This window comes from Anolis sagrei, chromosome 4 (genome assembly GCF_037176765.1).
Source record: "Anolis sagrei isolate rAnoSag1 chromosome 4, rAnoSag1.mat, whole genome shotgun sequence".
Lineage (NCBI taxonomy): Eukaryota > Metazoa > Chordata > Lepidosauria > Squamata > Dactyloidae > Anolis > Anolis sagrei.
The window spans coordinates 11,072,570-11,094,802 of NC_090024.1; the positions used below are offsets into that span (position 1 = coordinate 11,072,570).

The following is a 22,233-nucleotide window of genomic DNA, read 5'->3' on the forward strand; positions in this document are numbered from 1 at the left end:
TAGACAAACAGTACCTGCCTTGGATCCTGGATCTATTGGGAAATTAATAAAGGAGCTAGCAGGAAAGACATAAGTAAACTGATTAAAACCAATTGATAGACTAAAAACAGATGAATATGAAAGGCTCCCCCTCCCCTGCTCCTCCTCTAGCTATGTCAAAAATCAGTGATGGTGGTAAGATGTAATTTCCAAGCATTTCGAAGTAGTTGCTGAAAAGATATCCTGTTTCATGCCTGCCGAATACTGGTATTGCTTGGATGCAAAAAGGACCTTACCTGCATATCTTTAAGCTTAGACAGGGATGAGTTATAGCAGGTTGTCCTGAGGTATCTATCCCTCAACCATGCTTTAAGGCTCGAAACTGATATTTCAATGGCTAAAGAGCTTTTTGTCGACTATAGGTCCCTTCTAGCTTGCTCTTGTTTGTAGCCTGCTGGCAGAATTTTAGACCAGCTACAGTTATTAAAGAGTATTTATTCAAACTTGTATACATCGCAGTTGTCCAGTGGGTAGGCCTTCTCTTAAGGTTTTCAGCTCCAACAGCTGTTATCACTGTTAATGTAAAAATTATAAGCAACCATTCAAATTACTCTTGAAAACAGACTGGCAGCCACTGAAGCTCTCACCAAGAAGTTATATGTTCACCACAACTAACCCTAGTCACTAGCATGACTACGTCACTCTGCATTTCCCAAAGTTTCTGAACATTTTTAAAGATAGAAAAAGCCTCCTTCAAAGCATTCAAAATGGGAGTACAAGGCAGGAAATATCAGTAAGCGAGAGAAGCAAATTTTTCAAGTGCCAGTTGAAGACATCCTGTGGTAGCAGACACCCAGTCAGTTTTGAGACCCTTTGCCATTTCTCTCTGTTGAGAAAAAAGGTGCATTTGTACTACTCCCTGTTCTGTATTCCTTAAAATAGATTTCTCCCCTCAGAAGCAGTGGAAGGCTTGTCTATTTTAAGGTAAAATTCGAATGTTTGTCTTGTTCACCTGACATGAAGGAGGACTACTTTGCTTTCTTAGGCAGCAAAAAGCCTTAGACTTACTCTGATGGATAACCATCACAGTGGGCCTCTGTGTACATCTAAGAGTAGAATCATAGAACCATAGAGTTGGAAGAGATCTTGTGGGCCATCCAGTCCTGCCCCTTTTTGCTAAGAAGCAGGAAATTTGCATTCAAAGCATCCTACACAGATGGCCATCTAACCTCTGCTTAAAAGCCTTCAAAGAACTTACAAGAAGAACTTTTTGGAGACAAGGAAAAGAATGATGCCTCTTCTGATTTTGAAATTTCCCATCCCTGAACATTATTACAAATTTCAAACTGTAGTATTTTTCTGAAAGGCAGTCAGGGACAGAGATATACCGAAACACTGCACTTACAAGTTCTATTTGAATCTAGTAACTCAGGTGTTAAGAGAAGCCTCCTGTCTGATAGCCTGTAGTACATAAAAGAATCTTCTCTGGGTAGCCAGACAGAGAAGTTTTAAATGCATTGTGTTCTTTTTCTACCCTTAAGCGGTATCAAATACTAGTTTTCGCAAAGCCACATGGTCTATTCAAAATAGTAGTGGTTAATAGTTTGTGTCGAGTGATCTCTAAGATTATGTTAATTGCATGATGTAATTATTTTTTATTATAACCACATAATTAATGATGTTCTCGTGTTTTTCTTCTTCTGAGAATGCTGCATCTCTTTGTAAAATATATTTAATAGGCTCAATTTCTTTGGCAATGAAGGAGGTTAATGTTTTCACTTTGATTTTCCCTTAGGGGCACAAGAAGTTCTTATCGATCCAGGTATATTGTCTTTATAAATGTGTTGTGTCAGTTTAACCATTTTTAAAAACTGTCCCACCACCTATATGTTGTGACTATGACTTGTGTTTGAATTTGTCTCTAGTCTCATAATCTTAATAAATGGGAGATCTGAGGCTTATCCATTACTCAAATCTTTCCTCAAAGGAATGGACTTAAGATATTATTATTTTTTTAAAAAAAATCTGATATAAACTAATTTTTTAGTCAAAACAACAATAAACCCAGTGGATCAGTGGAATTTCTGAACAATACAAATTCAACTGATTGAGTATCTTGATTTTATTGTAAATTGATAATTGGATTTAGTCCTCTGTTTAACTGTTATGGTTTTGATAAATGTAGATTTATAGCATTTGCCAATTATATATGAGTTGAGGTCATCCTATCCATCCCTGTTTGAGACCAAGCAATCTCATTTAACATCTTGAGTTTTGTTGAAAAGTATTTTATTGTGTTAGGCTTTGACCGTGAATAGTTTCAAGGCCATTAGGTTTTTTTGGTGTAGCATTATGTACTATATTTACTTAAATCTATCTAATGCACAACTTTTTTTTTTTACTAATTTACATTACCAAAATTGAGATGTACATTAGATTTGGTGGCACGTTAGAATCGTGCACATAAACTCACCTGTGCAAAAAGGCCAGGAGGAACCCGAAACCCTGGAGGCAAATCATGGAGGTGTGTGTGTGTGTGTGTTTGTGTGCACGCACGAAGAGGCTGTTCCCTGTGGGGGTGGCAGCCTCAGCTAAGTGGTGGCCAGAGGAGGAGGAGGAGAGCCTGAATGATGACCCAGTTATTCCTGCCACTTAGTTACAAATCCTGCTTCCAGGAAGAATCTCGAGATCTCGCTCCCGCCCCGCTTAGTCCCATGCAGTTCCCAACTCGCCTCATTCACAAGGCTTTCAAATCTACCCCTCCATCAGTTTTCAAGGCCTTGTGAATGGAGACAGTTGGGAATTGTGTGCAGCCTTACCTGATGGAGGGGCATGGCTTCCTATATTGCCTCATTCGTGCTGCCTGCCTCCATGATGTGCTATGCCTGTGCTGTTGTGTGCATCATAATCAAGGGCAAATTAATCTTTTGTAACTTGCACCTTCAAAATTGAAGTACACATTACATTCAGTGGTGCATTACACTCAAGTAAATCTGGTAGTTTCACACCAGTTTATTGTTTCTATTAAATATTCTCTTTTAGCAGTATATTCTTTCCAATTTATTTTACTAAAAAGAGATTTCTTTTTAGATTGAATTCACCAGTCCAGGGAATCACTCTAATCTGTGCAATTTCTGTTATGCTTTATTTTAAATGCCAGTTTAATTTTTTTTTCATCCTTGCTAACATTTCTGATTGGGTCAGGTCTGAAAGGCCTTCCTGAAGCACAATTGTTTTCATTCTGACTTTATTGACATTGTTTGGGAGCCACTATTAATTTGAAATCTCTTGGTTCACTCTGCTGTAGGAGCCCTCACTTCAAATGGAATTAATGCAGATACCAGTACTGAAATAGGGCGGGCTAAGAACTGTCTTAGCCCTGAAGATATTATTGAGAAATACAAAGAGGCAATTTCCTATTATAGCAAGGTAATGTTGCTATTTTCTCTCATGGCTTATGTGAAATAAAGCCTATCAAGTGATATTTTTGTATCTATATTAGTGGATTTTGATGAGAGTCTGCAACACTCGTAATAGGCTAACAATAAAGTGGTGATTGCATGAACTGATGATTATTTGAATGTGTCATTTCGGGTATTGCTGCTCACACTTGCACAAGAGTCCAAGAATAGTGATTTTTCTTTTACTTAGAATGGCTGATTTTGGGTTTGTGCTATTATTTGTGTTGCAGTTTAGCCCATGGTTGTGGCTGATATCAATGTAAATGGGGAAAAGCATCATGGGAACTCTGCGTCTGCAAGTCAACATGAGATCTTAAGTCCTGAAAATGATCAGTCTGTGTCTCTAGCAGTTAGTGAAGGTCACATTCCAGAGAGGTGCCGAAATGGTGCAGAGAAGAGTTGTTCTCTAAGGAAATTAGTTCAGAGGCTAAAATTCCAGATGGAGAGAAATTAATCTCCCCAGTTGCATGATAATGAGCTGGCTGATAGGAGACTCAGTTTTCATAAACTTTATACTGCTCAACAGAATCTCTGAAGGTCACAGCCCTTGTTAGAGAAGAGACCCATATCTGGAAGTTATGGGAGAAAGCATGATTTCATGTGTATATTAGAGAGGCTGGGGGAATTTCCCAGCCAGTCCGGTCAGCACTGGTAATTTAGGCAACAGCTCTTGCCAAGTCCTAGTCAAGCTTTCTGAGGGAATTCTAGTTCCATGTCTTTGCTCCTGTTTCTTGCATCCAAATTTGAAGGATTGTTCCTGGATTTTTGTATTGGATTGTATACAGTGTTCCCTCACTTATCGCAGGTGTTACATTCCAGGAACCACACAGGATAAGTTAAAATCCATGAAGCAGGGATGCTCCGGCCACTCCTCTCTCCCCTTTCCCTCTTTCAAGACAAGGACGAGGAGGAGAAGGTGCTGCTGGCCAATGAGGAGGAGGCGGCAACTGCGGCAGGAGGAGCAGGAGGCCTTGTGAAGGCCTCAGCACCGACCACAGAAGTCCAGCCTGGCAGTGGCGTCAGTGGTGCCCAACAGGGCCTCTGAGGAGGATGAAGAGGAGGAGGGGAGGGGGAGCCAGGCTCTGGGCCTTACCCTGGGGCTTGCCTCCAGGCTGGGCCTCGGCGTGACCATCTTTGGCCCTCTTCAGCGGTGGCCTTCTCCTCCTTCCTGCCTCCGCTCCTCCCTGCTTCTTCCTTGGAGGCCCCTTGGGTGCCGTTGATGCCACTTCCAGGTTTGGCTGAGGCCTGGTCTTTGGTGCTGTGTCCTCAGCCCAGCCTGGCGGCGAGGAGGAGGAGGCCGCCGCCATAGAAGGCTGCACCAAGGCCCAGCACGGAGACAACCCCCAGGGTAAGGCCCAGTGCCTGGTTCCCCCTCTCCTCCTCCTCCTCCTCCTCTCCCCCCCCCCCCCGGCAGCTCCCAGGGGGAAGGAAAAACCCACAAAACAGCGAGTCTGCAATAAGCGAACACTGAAGGAGTGAGGGAACACCGAACTGCCTTGTACTTCCTGGTTCCCTTGTATTCCTGTGCTGGATGTCTTGTTGCTTTGGGATTTTGGATTACTCTTGTACTTTGAACCTTGTGGACTATTTTATATATATAGACTTTGAAGTTTTTACTAATTTTGCTACAGTGTTCTTTATATCATCTTTAACAAACAACTTTGTTGATTTAACTTGGACTAGAGTGTGGTGGTTAAGTACAGAGGTGTTTCCTTGCCTGGAGTGCAACAATTTAAAAGTGAATAGATACTGGAATTTGCATTTTTGATAATCTAGCTATATTGAATCATATATTTTTTTAAAAAAAATTAACCGCGATTCAGTCTGACATCACAGTCAGATCAAATTATATTTTATGGAAATAAACTCTGAACAAGGTTATGAAACTCTGAACAAGGTTTTTATAAGCAGTAATAAATACCAATTCCAGTAATTGCACAAAATACTAATTACAGTTTAGTATTCAGATGTTGTACTAAACCATCGCTCCTTCCAAATGTATGCAAAGCCTACTGCTCCTTTCATAGCTTATGTTGGAGGGGCTGAAACATAGATATCTGGAGGACATTCACATAAACAAACATTATTGCTTGTTGTGGTACCTAAGGCTATGAATGTGTTTAGAAAATGCTTTGAAGGATTTGCAAGTTACAGCATTGCAGGATTAGGTCTTCCCAGCCATCTCAGTTGTACCCCTATGAAAACTGTGCCCCTATCATTAGACCAGAATTCTACCCATTATTTTGGTGACCGAGGGTGAAGTACATTATCCTGTAATGAAATAAAAGGACTGCTTGTCATTCTTAGCACTTTAGAAACAATCATGCAATTCTGAATCTGTTTGGAAAATTCTTTTTAAAAGAACTTAGACTTATATCATGCCTTTCCTTTGGTATATGGTTCTCCCCTTCTGCTTCTCCTCATAACACCAGAGGAAGGAGGTTAGGCAGGGAAATATCATTTGGCACAAAGTCAATGAGTAAGACTTCCACAGATTCAGAAATATAGTCCATGTGAAGAAACAAGTTTTCCTTCTTAGCCATTCCCCATTGAAATGAACCAGACTTGTAGAGTAGTATTGTGCCATTGCAGGCTGTGCATACAGGCTTTGTTTTATGTTATTTTTAGAGTAATATAATTAAAAATAATTCTGCTAAATATTTTCCCATGTTCTCATTTTGCAGTACAAGAACGCTGGTGTGATTGAGTTGGAAGCCTGTGTGAAGGCAGTGAGAGTGCTGGCAATCCAGAAAAGAAGCATGGAAGCTTCTGAATTCCTTCAGAATGCTGTTTATATTAACCTTCGTCAGGTAAAAAATTCTCTTTTCATTATACAAAGAAACAGTGTGCCCGTTGGTTTTTGATATCAAGAAAACAAATGTTGTTCCATCAAACTAAGGGCATATTTAGTCTAGCATTCTACTGCGAAGCGGTGGAACCCAGAAAAAAAATCTCTAAGAAAAAAAAAGTTTGACAATACACTACAACTTCTGTATCCTTTCAGGACTTGACTTAGATGAGCAAAACCATAGGTAATAACTATATTCTCATGCTCAGAGTCAAAATATCCCCCTGCCGCTCATCTAATACTACATAGAGCAGAGTTTTGCTCACTCAAGGATCAGCTGAAAGGGAAGGATGTTGGATGCCCAGAGTTCGAGCACCAGGTCTACTTTCAGGGACTTTCCTCCAGGTTGCTAGCTCCCACAGAGTCTCCATCCCATTACTCTGTTGAGATGACTCTGCCTGGCCCAACAGCCCCTGTGTCTGGTGGGAGAAGCCCGTCTGCTTGTGCCTGTCTTGATTGAACCAGGAGCCTCTGTCCGCTATCTCTTCCGGGAGAGATGCAACTGGGCTGTCTGCTCATGTTGCAGCCGAGTAAGAACCTTCTGTCCCTTTCCTCCACCAAGAGAAAGCAGGTGGAGATACTGAAGAATACCCCCTCCAAATTAGATGGAATTTATTAAAAAATTAATTCACTAATGGGATTTATTAAAATTAATTTGATAATTGAATGTTTCCAAAAATTAATTTAAAATTGCAGATATAAAGGCAAATTCTGAACACAAGTGGACATAGGTGTAATGGAAACTTCTATGCTGTATTTAATAGAAAATGAAAGGGTATGTAGAACTGAAAAAATGAGGCATTCTCATGCCTTCATGTTCTCTTGTACTCTTGTTTTTTTCTTATATTTTCTTACAGTCTCTCAAAGGGAGGTCCAAGGTGGCTTGTATGATCTTACTTGTCTTTTATGTTTTCATTTTATTTTAAAAAAAAACCCTTTTTAAAACTTAGATTACAAGTAAAGAAAAATCAAGGAAACTATGAGGGTGGGTCATAAAGTTTTGCCTCCTGTCATAAAAATGTTTTGAATTAACATATAACAGCAGAAGTTGCTACAGATCATAGCCTGAACTATCCTTTACGAAAAACTACTGTTTAACAGTCACCATCAATGTGTACACATTTGCACCAACGTTTAACCCAGACATCAAAACCATTTTGGAAAAATTCAGGGTTTGGCTTCATGGCCCATATTTTAAAGCTGTTTAATGTTTTTGAAGTTATTGAATCTGAAACCTACATAGTTTCAGATTCAATGACTTGAATGATATTAAAACAGCTTTAAATTGATATTTAAAATCCTATCAATACTAGACAGTATATCTGACCATATTGGATCTGTATACTGTACTGTGAGTTATATTTTTACCTCCCAGTACAACCTCATTGCTTTAACCGCTTGAGCAAGGCATCTTTTGTTTTGTCATGGAGACAAACACTCACCTGGTATTTTATTGCATTTTATCAGCAGTTGATGCAGATCCTAATATGGACCTAATGCAGTGCTGGAAATCATTCACAATTGCTGATGCAATAGCAGTACTAAAACTGTAATGGAGAAATTAAAACCAAAAACTAACTGCTTTCTGAAAAAATTAATATAATAATAATAATAATAATAATGGCAACACTTTTGATGAGATAAAAGAGGAAATAACTTCCAATTATAATGTTCTTCTAAAAGATTCTAGCCAAATAATAATAATCATCAGAGGATCCTCAGCCATCAACAGTGTCTGCTCCTGACATTCTGATTCATCCACTGTCATCACCCCGATATTGGGACCCATGACAATCTTCTAATTATCCTCTTTCTGATGATGAGGCACCTTCTGGCAAATAATCAGAAGGTCAAGCCTAACACTGTGGCATTCAAACACTATTATTGATCTGCATATAAAACATTTTATTCTCATCTCTTTTTTGACTACATGCTGTTGTTAATGTTTATGGCCTTGTCAGTTGTCCAGTGGCTTTGAACTTCAAAATAAGCCTACAAATAAATGTGTCAACAGCTCTTTCTTTTTGACCCTTAAATTCTGTACAACTGGCTTCTTGGGTTTCAAATCTGGGGGAAAGCCTATCTGCATAGAGTGATCTGCTTTTTCTGGCAGGTTAAGGGGCCAAAGGCTTCATGTGTGGGCAACCTGCTGTTCCTGTTGCAATGGCGTGAGGGGATGGATGGTACAGGTGTGGGAAGTCAAGTCATGTAGAGAGATTTTCTGACAGAGTAAGGTGACAAAGGTGTATTGCTTAGCTTATTTATTTATTTATTTATTTGGAGTGCTTCTACCCCGCCCTTCTCAACCCCCTAGGGGGGACTCAGGGCGGCTTACAAAAGGCACAATTCGATGCCCAACAATTCACAAAATGCAATATACAATTTACAATATAACGACAACAGTTATAACTAATTAAAACAGTCAAATTAAAACAACAGCAGCAATAAAATCAGATTGTGGTCAACGTTAGGCAATTCATAAATCCATAATCCATCCAGCATTGTCATTGTCCTTTCCTACTCTGATCGTCATTGTCTTTTATCCATCTGCCAGCTTACCCAAAAGCCTGGTACCATATCCAGGTCTTTAGCTTCCTTCTGAAAGAGAGGAGGGATGTTGATGACCTAATTTCCCCGGAGAGCGCATTCCACAGGCGAGGGGCCACCACCGAGAAGGCCCTGTCCCTCGTCCCCACCAGTCTCACTTGTGATAAAGGCGGGACCGAGAGCAGGGCCTCCCCAGAAGATCTTAAACTCCGAGATGGGACGTAAAAGGAGATACGTTCGGACAGGAATGCTGGGCCGGAGCCGTATAGGGTTTTGTAGGTCAAAACCAGCACTTTGAATTGTGCTCGGAACTGGATTGGCAGCCAGTGGAGCTGACATAACAGGGGGGTGGTATGCTCCCTGTATGATGTTCCGGTGAGTAATCTAACTGCCGCCCGTTGGACTAATTGAAGTTTCCGAACAGTCTTCAAAGGCAACCCCACGTAGAGCGCGTTGCAGTAATCTAGTTGAAATACACATGGGTAGCTCAGCCACAAAGAATGGCATGGAGTAGGGAATGAAGGCTTCTTGATCCTGGCGAAGTGAAGTGCTGTCTACTTACTCTGTTGGGGGAGGAACATCACTTCACAGGCTCCTTCCAGGATGAGTGCACCTCTTGGCCAAGCAAGGATACCACCAAGGAAGTCATCTCTCTGAATGGTGTCCCAAGTGCAGAAGTTGGACTGTCTAAATGAGAGACAGGGCACACTGTGTGAGCTCTGCCTATCTAAGATTAGTACCCAATCTGCAAGGATAGAGAGGGATGTGCGACAGTCTCGTCAAATCCAATGGACAAGTGGGCAGGCAGAAGGAGGAAGGGAGGGAAGGAGGAGAGAGGGAAGAACTTGACAATAGAGGTGCCTCCCTTCTACCCTGCTTTGCCCGAGACAAATATCAGGAAAGATGGTAGTTAGCAGTGGCATCAGCCAGGAATTTGAAGTAAGTGAAACCATGGATATGGGTCTCATGGATTTAGGGGTCGTATTGTATTTAATACAACCCCTATATCCTGATGGCACAGTGGGTTAAACCGTTGAGCTGCTGAATTTGCTGACCGAAAAGTTGGTGGTTTGACTCTGGGGAGCGGGATGAGCTCCTGTCATTAGTCCTAGTTTCTGCCAACCTAGCAGTTCAAAAACCTGCAAATGTGGCATTCAAACACTATTATTGATCTGCATATAAAACATTTTATTCTCATCTCTTTTTTGACCACATGCTGTTGTTAATATTTATGGCCTTGTCAGTTGTCCAGTGGCTTTGGACTTCAAAATAAGCCTACAAATAAATGTGTCAACAGTTATTTCTCTTTGACCCTTAAATTCTGTACAACTGGCTTCTTGGGTTTCAGATCTGGGGGAAAGCCTATCTGCATAGAGTGATCTGCTTTTTCTGGCAGGTTAAGGGGCCAAAGGCTTCATGTGTGGGCAACCTGCTGTTCCTGTTGCAATGGCGTGAGGGGATGGACAGTACAAGTCTGGGAAGCCAAGTCATGTGGAGAGATTTTCTGGCAGATTAAGGTGACAAAGGTTTATTGCTTAGTTGAAGTAAACATGGGTAGCTCAGCCACAATGAATGACATGGAGTAGGGGATGAAGGCTTCCTGATCCTGGCAAAGTGGAGTGTGTCTACTTACTCTGTTGGGAGAGGAACATCACTTCACAGGCTCCTTCCGGGCTGTGTGCATCTCTTGACCAAACAAGGATACCACCAAGGAAGTCACCTCTCTCAGTGGTGTCCCAAGTGCAGAAGTTGGACTGTCTAAATGAGAGACAGGGCACACTGTGTGAACTCTGCTATTTAAGATTAGTACCCAGTCTGCAAGGATAGAGAGGGATGTGTGACAATCTCATCAAATGCAATGGACAAGTGGGCAGGCAGAAGGAGGAAGGGATGAACTTGACAATAGAGCTGCCTCCTTTCTACCCTGCTTTGCCTGAGACAAAGATCAGGAAAGTTAGCAGTGGCATCAGCCATGAATTTGGAGTCAGTGAAATTATGGATATGGGTCTCGTGGATTTAGAGGCACAGTGGGTTAAACAGTTGAGCTGCTGAACTTGCTGACCGAAAATTTGGTGGTTTGACTCCGGGGAGAGGGATGAGCTCCTGTCATTAGTGCCAGTTTCTGCCAACCTAGCAGTTCGAAAACCTGCAAATGTGAGTAGATCAATAGATATCGCTTTTGTGGTAAGGTAACAGCACTCCATACAGTCATACTGGCCACATGACCATGGAGGCATCTACGGACAATGCCAACTCTTTGGTTTAGAAATGGAAACGAGCACCACCCCCCAGAATCAGACACAAATAGACTTAATGTCAGAGGAAACCTTTACCTTGACCTTTTATTGTATTTAAAAAAATAAGTTAATTATATTTATTTCAATTATTGAATTCTTTTTGAACTACTGAATTTGAGAATCACTGGGTTCAGAAATAAATGACATATTAAGAGGAACTCTTAGAGTAACACAAAATAAAAATGTGAGCATTTAAAGGAATTATTTAATGTTGTTTTTGGGGGGATAGAACTATACCAAGAGTATGAAAAGGGAATAAAATGCTAGCTTTCCATGCAGAAAAAAAACATATGGATTAGACTACTTCTTATAAAATGTTTAATGTAGTTGGTTTCACCTTTCAAGCTATAAGTACATTGTAGATTTGGTTAGTATATACTTACAAATTTGGGGGTGGTGGGAGAGGAGGAGAACTGAGATGCTGTGTTTTTCTGCAGTATCTGCTTTCCCGCAGTGGACAATTATATGTATCCAAGAACCTTAACCTGAATCACTGTAGAGGAAAGTGCTAAATTATAGGGGGAAATTTCTCTTTATATTTCAATAAGTAGAGGCTTAGGGAGGGAAGCAACAGTTTATTTAGAGTGACTCAGTGTTGGTCAGAGTTTGGTGTGCAAGCCATGAATCTTAAATGCAAGCTGCCAGATACCAAAACTTACATAGCATTCTGGCAAAACTACACAACGGCAGCAATCAATCAGTAAAAAACAAACTTAACGAATTACATGACAATAATGCAAACTTAACCAATGATGAGGGTTCTGTCCTGGGCCCGGTCCTGTTCAACATCTTTATTAATGACTTAGATGAAGGGCTAGAAGGCAGGATCATCCAAGTTTGCAGACGACACCAAATTGGGAGGCATAGCCAATACTCCAGAGGACAGGAGCAGGATTCAAAACGATCTTGACCGATTAGAGAGATGGGCCAAAACTAACAAAATGAAGTTCAACAGTGACAAATGCAAGATACTCCACTTTGGTAGGAAAAATGAAATGCAAAGATACAGAATGGGGAGGCCTGGCTCGAGAGCAGTATGTGTGAAAAAGATCTTGGAATCCTCGTGGACAACAAGTTAAACATGAGCCAACAATGTGATGTGGCAGCAAAAAAAGCCAATGGGATTTTGGCCTGCATCAATAGGAGCATAGTGTCTACATCTAGGGAATTCATGTTACCCCTCTATTTTGCCTTGGTTAGACCACACCTGGAATATTGTGTCCAATTCTGGGTGGCACAATTGAAAAGATACGTTGACAAGCCGGAATGTGTCCAGAGGAGGGTGACTAAAATGATCAAGGAGAACAAGTCCTATGAGGAGCGGCTTAAAGAGCTGGGCATGTTTAGCCTGAAGAAGAGAAGGCTGAGAGGAGATATGATAGCTATGTATAAATATGTGAGAGGAAGCCACAGGGAGGGGGGAGCAAGCTTGTTTTCTGCTTCCCTGGAGACTAGGACACGGAACAATGGCTTGAAACGACAAGAAAGGAGATTCCATCTGAACATGAGGAAGAACTTCCTGACTGTGAGAGCCGTTCAGCAGTGGAACTCTCTGCTCCGGAGTGTGGTGGAGGCTCCTTCTTTGGAGGTTTTTAAACAGAGGCTGGATGGCCACCTGTCAGGGGTGCTTTGAATGCAATATTCCTGCCTCATGGCAGGGGGTTGGATTGGATGTCCCATGAGGTCTCTTCTAAGTCTATGATTCTAAAGACAGTTTCCAAATTCTGTATGTCATACTTCTTTATCAGTGGAAAGTTTCAAGATGTTTGAGGACAAGAATTGGAATATTCAAATTTCTTTTCCTCAAAAAACGTCCCTGGCCAAGCAGAACTTTCCTTTCAACATAGCTCTATCTCCCTTTGGTCCTATGACCATTTTCAGTTTTTTCCCTCTTAATCACAAAACCTTACTTTTAGCTGTAGAACTCTTAATTTCAGAGGTTTAATATTATCCTCTAAGACTGTTATTGTGTGCCTTTATGTCATGATCAGCTTAAAGTGATCCTATCACAGGGTTTTCTTGGCAAGTTTGTTCAGGAGGGGTTTGGCCTTTGCCATCCTCTGAGGCTGAGAGTGTAACTTCCCCAAAGTGACTGGGGATTTGAACCCTGGTCTCCAGTCATAGTCCACTTTCATCATGTTGCCTCTTTTTCTTATTCAGTACAGTTGATTTTAGAACCATCATTCTGTAGGCTTAGGCTTTAGATTTGCTGGTTCAAGGAGTTCCTGTTTAAGGAGCTCCATTGGCTGCCGTTCATCTTCCGGTCCCAATTCAAGGGGCAGGTGCTTACCCACAAAGCCCTAAACGGTTTGGGACCCGCCTACCTGCGTGACCGCATCTCTGTATACGAACTCTCCGATCATCTGGAGAGGCCCTACTCACGATCCCACCTGTGTCGCAAGCGTGTTTGGTGGGGACGAGGGACAGGGCCTTCTCTGTGGTGGCCCCCCGACTCTGGAACTCTCTCCCCAAGGACATCAGACAAGCCCCAACGTTGGCAGTCTTTAGGAAGAGCTTGAAGACGTGGCTGTTCCAGTGTGCCTTCCCTGAATAGGAAACTCCTAGCATCATGTCCCAAATGCACTTTACTAGAGATTTAAGATTGTCTGCACACCGCACCTATCTCCAAAAACCTATCCATTTCACCTGTCATGTCCAGCATTTTTTAAAAATTTATCCATTACATTTGGCCCGGCCTCAGTTTTAAATGCGTCATGGTGTTATTGTCTAATGTTTATTGCTATTGTTTTAATGTTATTGTTTTGCTTTATGAGTTTATTTATTGTTGTATTTGTTATACTGTTGTTTTATTGATGTGTTGGCCTTGGCCTCTTGTAAGCCGCACCGAGTCCTTCGGGAGATGTTAGCGGGGTATAAATAAAGTTAATAATAATAATAAGAAGAAGAAGTTTATGTTGGAATTGTATCAAACCAGAGTTTCCTATTCTGAATTCCCTGATATAGATGTGACCAGAAACTCCTTCATAATATGAGTCATAAATGAAGTGATGAAAATGTGCATAGGGAGGGCTCAGCCTGACTTTTTGTTTTATTTTTATAATTGGTGGCTTATGAAACTTTGAAAAATCACCTGAACCGAGCTGTTAAACAAATCTGTAATCCAGTATAAGAAATCTGTAAACAGTGTCACCAGTTCATGTGAAAATCCATTAGAAAGGACTTTAATCTTTATTCTTTAAATCAACATTTTATCGCCAGCTCTAGCACAATGTATGCCTGAGTTGTATATTGTTCACTAGGGGTCAGCAGTGTTGCACTGGAAAACTTGGTTCTAACTCTGGTTTGTATACTGCTGATGCAAAATAATGCAGAACAGTGAGTTATCCAAACAAAGTTCCTTTCTCTTGTGGGTTCATTTTCCTCTTGAGGGCTTATTTCTTTTGTTAAATATTCTAGTCAAACAGCTGAAATAATGGGCTCTGATGGGATTTGGCGCTACTGAAAAAGAATTTATATTTTGGACTGCTGTATTATTTGATGCCCAGAAAGGTTTGTGCAGCTCGTCATTCAAGTTGTGTGCTCAGACAGAGTGTTATGCTGAACAATTGATACCGTTTCAACTGTTAGATATGTCGAAAACCAGAATGCCATTAGGCTTCCATCTCTGAATCTCCTGGGAATCTCTGATATGAATAGCTTTCCACTGTGCGTCAAACATTATGATCTGACTATCTTTTGTTTTCCTTGCTAAAAGGCATTGCAGGTTGAATATCCCATATCCTAAATGCTTGAGACCAGAAGTGTTTTGAATTTCAGATTTTTCTTTCCAATTTGGGAGTATTTGCATATACATAATGAGATAGCTTAGAAATGGGACCCAAGTTGAAACACAAAATTAGTTTATGTTTCATACATACCTTATACTCATAGCCTGAAGGTACTTTTATAGATAATAGTTTTAATAATTTTGTGCATTAAACAGAGTTTGTGTACATAAGAAAAATGAGGCCAACTAGAGAGACAGAGATGGCATGGGGAAGGGGGAGGCAAGCAGGAAAGGAAAGGAGATGGCAGCTTTTGTCTTTTCCCCTTCCTTTTCATACCCACGAAGATGTTAAGTTGAAACCAGCAAGAGAGAAAGGGATTAGGGCAACTGGAGAAGCAGAAGGAGCTCACAGAAGCAATAACATCAAGCACCCCTTCATATTCTGTGTCCATCCCCAAAAGAATATTAAGCGGAGGCCAGCTAAAGAGAAGGGGACGGAAACAGGGAAGAAGGTGGAGATCACAGAAGAAGCACAATCAGTCATCCACTTATTTTCTTCCCTGCTTTCTCCCCTTGAGGATATTAAGCAGAGATGACTGTTGGGGTGATAGTGGGGAAAGAGGTGGAGATATCAGTTTCATCCCCTTGGGCAGATGAAGGAGGAGGCAGGTGAACAATTGGCATAAGTTTGGTCACAGATGACACGCAGCATAGGTTGGAGGGGCCTGCTGGTGGGTAAGGAGAAAGGAAAGCAGGAGGAGGAGAGCAAGGAGAACAACAGCAGTGCAGGAAAGTTTTGCTGGAGTGTCATCATGCTAGGAGGCAATGTAAGGAAGACTTCGAGATCAGTGAGAAGGCTTGCAAATAAACTTGCAAATAATCACATTTGTGAAAGAAAAATCTGCTGAAGTTGAGGTCCAGCTCCATACATTTCAAACAAATGTTCCTCATTTTGTTTATTGCACCTTGTCTTCCTATTTGAGCACATTTTGAAAATAGAACCTAACCACAAGAGCATACTAAACTGCATGCACATAGCAACAGATTAAAATAAAACATTACTGCTATAGCAGAGACAGAAAAATCAAGCAGCAGCTACAGCTTATGTAAAGTAAAATGCAGTCTGGAAAAATTCTACTGTGTGTTGGTTCTGTAGGCAAGTAATTCTTTGGTTTCCCAAACAAAACACACATGTGTTCCAGGACAGATTGTCTTCAATGGTTCAAGTTTTTAAATGGTTCTTTATTTTTTCTCTAAGACTGAATAAATGTCGAGATACAGTCATGTTTGATATCTCAAGTTTTGGATGCAACTTCTCTGTATTAAAACTCTTTACCAGGATTTCTTTTTTAATCTTTACAGCTTTCTGAAGAAGAAAAGATTCAGCGTTACAGTATTCTTTCTGAGCTGTATGAGCGTATTGGATTTCATCGCAAATCTGCTTTTTTCAAGCGTGTGGCCGCAATGCAGTGTGTGGCACCCAGTATAACTGAGCCTGGCTGGAGAGCTTGCTATAAACTCCTTCTGGAGACTCTTCCTGGTTACAGTCTATCTTTGGATCCTAAAGATTTCAGCAAAGGTACAGATGAACTGAGAGGGGAAATAAGCACCTGTTGTTATATGTCTTCAAGTTGACTTTGCTTTGTGGCGATCCTATCCTAGGGTTACCTAGGAATATTTATTCAGAGAAGATTTGCCCTATTTGTCTGCTAACAATGGGAAGGTGTGACTTGCACAACATCAGCAGTGAGTTTCCATGGCTGTGGGGGACATATTTATTATTTATTTATTTATTTACTATATTAATATACTGCTTTTGTCATCTCCAGGGGGAGTAAAGGCCGTTTACAACATACTAATGGCAAAAATTCAATGCTAACATACATTTAGACAGAAAAAAATCATAAAAAACATAAAATAAGTCATTAAAACCATTAAACTGTAGACATAAACAACATTTAAGCATTAAAAAAGCATTTAAAAAACTAGTATAAATATTAAAATCACATAATCCAAAATTTGTACACCGTGATCACTCCCATTGTCATTGCACATCTTTCCTAATTATTCTTTGCACTGCATTATTTTACTGGCCAAAGGATTGGTCCCACAATCACATTTTGTTTTCTTTCTACAGGCCAGGAGGGAGAACGTCTGGCCTATAGATCCTGATCTCACATATTCTTATTGTTCACTCTCCTAAAGCATCGTTACCATCTTAAAATTCACATTGTTTAGCGTTATATGAGGTTAATTAAAATATGAATAGACGTTAGTAGATTACAGATCAAATTGTGATCATCATCATCATTTCCCCCTTTCTGAATAGGTATTCAGTTATTATTATTATTATTATTATCATTGTTTGAAAAACAACGAGATTAGTACCCAGCAAACAAGGTCACTATGCTGGCTGTTGTATTGGATCACACGTTGGACATTTCCCAAGTGTCTAGGAGTGTGTGATGTATCGGTGAATAATGCATGCTAATCCAAGTATGGTGGCTTTTCGCAGCTGACAGATGGTAATTTTGCCAGCGCCAATTGCGTTTAAGTGCACTCCAAGGTCTTTAGGCACTGCACCCAATGTCCCGATCACAACTGGGACCACCTTTACTGGCTTGTGCCAGAGTCTTTGCAGTTCGATCTTTAAATACTCGTATTGTGTCAGTTTTTTCAGTTGTTTCTGCGATTGCAACATCAATGATCCGTACTTTGTTTTTTAACACGATCGTGAGGTCAGGAGTATTGTGCTCCAAAATTATTATTATTATTATTATTGTTATTATTATTATATACACAACAAGATTAGTACACAGCAAACAAGATCACTATGCTGGATTTTTCGGACACTACCAAGTGTCTAGGACTATATGTTGTATCGGTGAATAATGTGTACAGATCCGAGTAAGGTGGCCTTTTGCAGCTAATAGATGGTGATTTTGTCAGCACTTACTGTTTTCAAGTGCCGCCGCCTCCTCCTCCTCCTCCTCCTCCTCCTCCTCCTCCTCCTCCTCCTCCTTCTTCTTCTTCTTCTTCTTATTATTATATATACCCACTTTTTCTCTCCACAAGGAGATTTCAAGATCACTTATTAAAAGTAATGTGCTGATTAAAAATGTACAAATACATCAGTATGTGTCTCCATCTCTCTCTAATTATACACACACAGTTAAATAATCCATAATGCTAAACCTCTTTAAAATGAATTAATAGTCGGGTCTTTCAAAAGTTTAACAAAACAGTGCACAATCAAAATCCTTCAAGAGTCAATAAATAAATAAACATCCTAGTATATATCAAACTGTTACTTTTAAATTGTCATTTAAAAAATATCTCAAAATAGCTGGTTATACAGGTGTTTGTAGGGAGGAATCATGATGTGAAACCCGGTAATGGGAACGATGCGTATTATGGGTGCACTTTAATGTTGATAAAAGGCTATGATTCAATTTCTATTTTCTGAGAATGTTGCAGATTTATATAATAAAATCCATTTGTGTATTAATGTTCCAAGAAGCCTAGTACAAAAGAGTCTTTCATTCAATAGTATCAGCTCTTTTTCTTGAGTAAAGATGATAAATTTTTTAAAAGTCCTTACTATATAAACACATCTGAAGAAAATTACCTTTAAAATGTTTAATAGTTTATTCAAACATTTTTATGGTATTGAGACATTTTTTGTTTCCGTCATGTGCCTTCAAGTCATTTTTGTCTTATAGAGACACAAAGAAGATATCATGGGGGTATCTGAGGCTGTGAGGTTGTTATCCAGTGGATTTCAGTGGCTAAGCAGGGATTTAACCCTGGTCTCCAAATTTATAGTTCAGTACTCAAATGACTACACCACATGCTTGGTCCAGAATTATTTGTGCTGTTGGAAGCGCAGGGAAGAATATTTTGTTTATTCCCCTTTACTTTGCAAGAGTAGAGACATCACACTGACAAGGAAGATCTGCATAGTTAAAGCAATGGTATTCCCCGTAGTAACCTATAGAGGCGAGAGCTGGACCATAAGGAAGACTGAGCGAAGGCAGATAGATGCTTTTGAACTGTGATGCTGGAGGAAAATTCTGAGAGTGCTTTGGACCGCGAGAAGATCCAACTAGTCCATAGATCCAGGAAATAATGCCCAACTGCTCACAGGAGAGAAGGATATTAGAGGCAAAGGTGAAATAATTAGGACACATAAGGAGAAGACAAGAAAGCTTGAAGAAGATAATGATGCTGGAGAAAATGGAAGGAAAAAGGAAGAGGGGCCGGCCAAAGGCAAGGTGGAGGGATGGTATCCTTGAAGTGAATGGTTTGACCTTGAAAGAGCAGGGGGTGGCAGTGGCCGACAGGAAGCTCTGGCGAGGGCTGGTCCATGAGGTCACAAAGAGTTGGAAGCAACTGAATGAATAAACAATGACAAAACTTTGCAAGCTCTGGACCCTCAAGAACCTGCTTTGGTGGAACTCTTCAGAATAGTCCAGGAGTGGGGCTTCAGGAGAGGAGGGAATGGATACGGGTCTTCTCCCTCCTCCTGCCAGCAGGATTCCTCTGCCGCATCAAAAGCCTGCTGTGGATAGAAGGAACTCTTGTCCTTGTGGGAAGCAAAGTTTTGATCCAACATCATGATTTGGGATTTGACTAATGAGTTTCTAAGTCCTGTTTTCAGAGAATCATAATGAAGTGATTGCCGTTTAGCTTGAATGACTAAATTAAGTCATAATGATATAGTAATGACTAGAAAAGGTTTGAGAGAAAACATGTCTTGGAATTCAAGAACCTTAATAAACATCTGACTGATTATTATGATTTGTGTTCTGCACTGCATTGTAATTTAGCTGATGAATGGAAAATATTAAACTGATTTTTCCAGATGGCAAAAAGTTGTTTACTGGGTTAAAAATATATTCTGATGTACTATAGCACAAAAAGGGTGGATTGTGCAGGATGAGTTTATGTAGGTTTATGTAGAATTTTGATATTTCAGTTAAACTGAACTCCCTTAAACTCAGCACCAGTATTATGTACCTTCCAACATTTCACAGGTGAAAAAAGGGATATGTGTGCATGAACAAAACTAGAATGTGGGCATGTTTGTGAATGCTATTAATGAGGACGAACATACACGCTAGAAGAGGCTGCAGCAATTGGCCTTCACCCTCACCTGTTCTACCTGTGTTGTTGTATAGGTATGAGATATTAACAGCAGAGATCTTAAGAGTATTGAGACTCTTTTAAAAAACCTACTAAAGGTAAATGTTTTGAGAGGCACCATGGATGTTATACTTGATGAGCTGCCTCCAGGGCCGCCGTGAAACTTTCCATCACAGGATGCTTTTCTGTGAAATTGGGTTTAGCAGATGAATCACTTTCTGTGTACTGCAGCAATGTTCTCCATTTGTGTGGGCTTTAGACTTATGTAAAATCCTCTTCAAGTGATGTTTTAAAAGGTGTTGTTCACTGAATGGTGATTTCTGTTCAGTTTGGGGATTTTATTAATATGACCAATGTTCTTGACTTTTTAAAGGAACCCATCGCGGTTGGGCTGCTGTACAGATGCGTCTTCTTCATGAATTAGTGTATGCCTCTAGAAGAATGGGAAACCCAGCACTTTCTGTTCGACACTTATCCTTTCTCTTGCAAACAATGTTGGATTTTCTTTCAGATCAAGGTACTTTTAAAATGAAAAGCATATTTTATAGTATATATAGATGATATTAAAAGATATGCCTTCAAGTTGCCTGTCGATCAATGAAGATTTTTTAAAGCATGGAATTCCCATGCCAGTTCCTTTCTCTGAAAATATACTGTACATTCTTGTAAGAGTCAACCTCATGTATAAGTTTTGGGACCAAAACTATGGATTTTGATTTGACCTGTAAATAAGTCAAGGATCATTCTTCACACGGGAAAGCACCAGGGGCGGCTTCCATAGGGGGCCATCCACCCCTGTCCACTGCTACTATTTCCTCACCTATTTATTCAGAAGGACAGAAGTGAAGAGAGTAGAATGGGTTGGTGCTTCTTTTAGGTTTTTCCGGAATGAACTAAGCCAGGCACCCTCAAACTCTGGCCCTTTAGCTGTTTTGGCATCCAACTCCAAGAAGCCTAGCCTGCTTGGCCAGTGGTCAGGAATTCTGAGAGTTGGGGGCCCAAACAGCTGGAGGGCCGCATTTTGAGGATGCCTGGACCTTTAAGCTCTCACCTTTCACCATCTATTAAGAGAAGCAGATGGTTCCTTTTTTGAAAACAGTTAAAACATGAACACATTCCTATGAATATTAAACACATCTTATTTGTAGTGCAAAAACAATAAAATAATAATACAATGTTTAAAATGAAAAATAATTTTAACCAGCATGAACTTACCAGTATTTAAATTTAAAGTGTGGGACTGCTTTTGGCTAATGAGATAGTCAAGTCAATTAGGATTGTTGTTATTGTGTGTTTTCAAGTCGTTTCAGACTTAGGGCGACCCTAAGCCTAACTAAATTTAGGGTGGGGGACAGTGAAATTATCTTGGAGGGCCGCATCTAGCCTGTGGGACTTTAGTTGGGGGACTCCTGTTCAAGACTTTCGCATGAATATATGCTACTGTTTACAGCAGCTGGTATTTAATGGTGATGTCTCATCCAAATACTAACTATGGACCTTGCTGCTGCTGGCAAAAAGGCCGCTATGCAGGGCACCTTGTGGCACCCCACACACTCTCCTTCCTTTCCCCATCACATAGTGGGGATGGGACAAGGCATGTTGCCGCTCTGTCCCTATCATATGGGTGAAAAGGCCACATTGCCGTTTCCCCCATCAGATGGAGGAAAGGGCAACAAAGTGCATAGTTACCCAAAATCCACTTTCCTCTCAGAGCTGGCAAATGTCTTGAGATGCTTCCCCTCCACATTGGGAGGAATAGGGGCGGGGCCAAACCAGCGTCATCTGATGGTGCTCAGCAGGCCTCATCCAAAAGAAGAAAAAGGGACCAAAACACCCCAATGTGATGAGGTTTTAGGGCTGACCCTGCTTGGCTTCCAAGATCACATGGTATCTAGTACCTATAAGGTATTTAGCGACCAAAATGCAGCAAAGAATTTGCATAGAGCAGCACTGACTCTGTTGATGGCATTTCAGAGCCCTAAATGGTTTGAGACCTTGATTCTTGAAGACGGACCTCTTCCTAATAATACTTGTATGAGGACTGGGGTTTGCAGGAAGAACTGTTCTTTTTATTCCCATCAGTCAGATGCTATGGGAAAACATGGGAGAGGACATTTTCGTAGGTAGCACCCTGTTGTGGAAGACTTTTTTTCCTTAAGAGCCTGTATGTTTCCACCAGTGGTGTCCTACCAATGGCAAGTAAGAACATAGCTGTATGGAGTTGATTTG

At 40.6% G+C, this 22,233-nt stretch overlaps 1 protein-coding gene across 2 annotated transcripts in view; it reads left to right on the forward strand.

The window, feature by feature from the left end:
• TRAPPC9 (trafficking protein particle complex subunit 9) overlaps positions 1-22,233 on the forward strand; it is a 334,050-nt gene that overhangs the window by 17,256 nt on the left and 294,561 nt on the right. For both annotated transcript variants that reach the window (XM_067467261.1, XM_067467262.1), the window contains 5 exons: positions 1,775-1,801; positions 3,287-3,408; positions 6,125-6,250; positions 16,222-16,438; positions 20,378-20,521. In XM_067467261.1, coding sequence (XP_067323362.1) covers positions 1,775-1,801; positions 3,287-3,408; positions 6,125-6,250; positions 16,222-16,438; positions 20,378-20,521 — 636 coding nt within the window. The remainder of the gene's footprint in view (positions 1-1,774; positions 1,802-3,286; positions 3,409-6,124; positions 6,251-16,221; positions 16,439-20,377; positions 20,522-22,233) is intronic.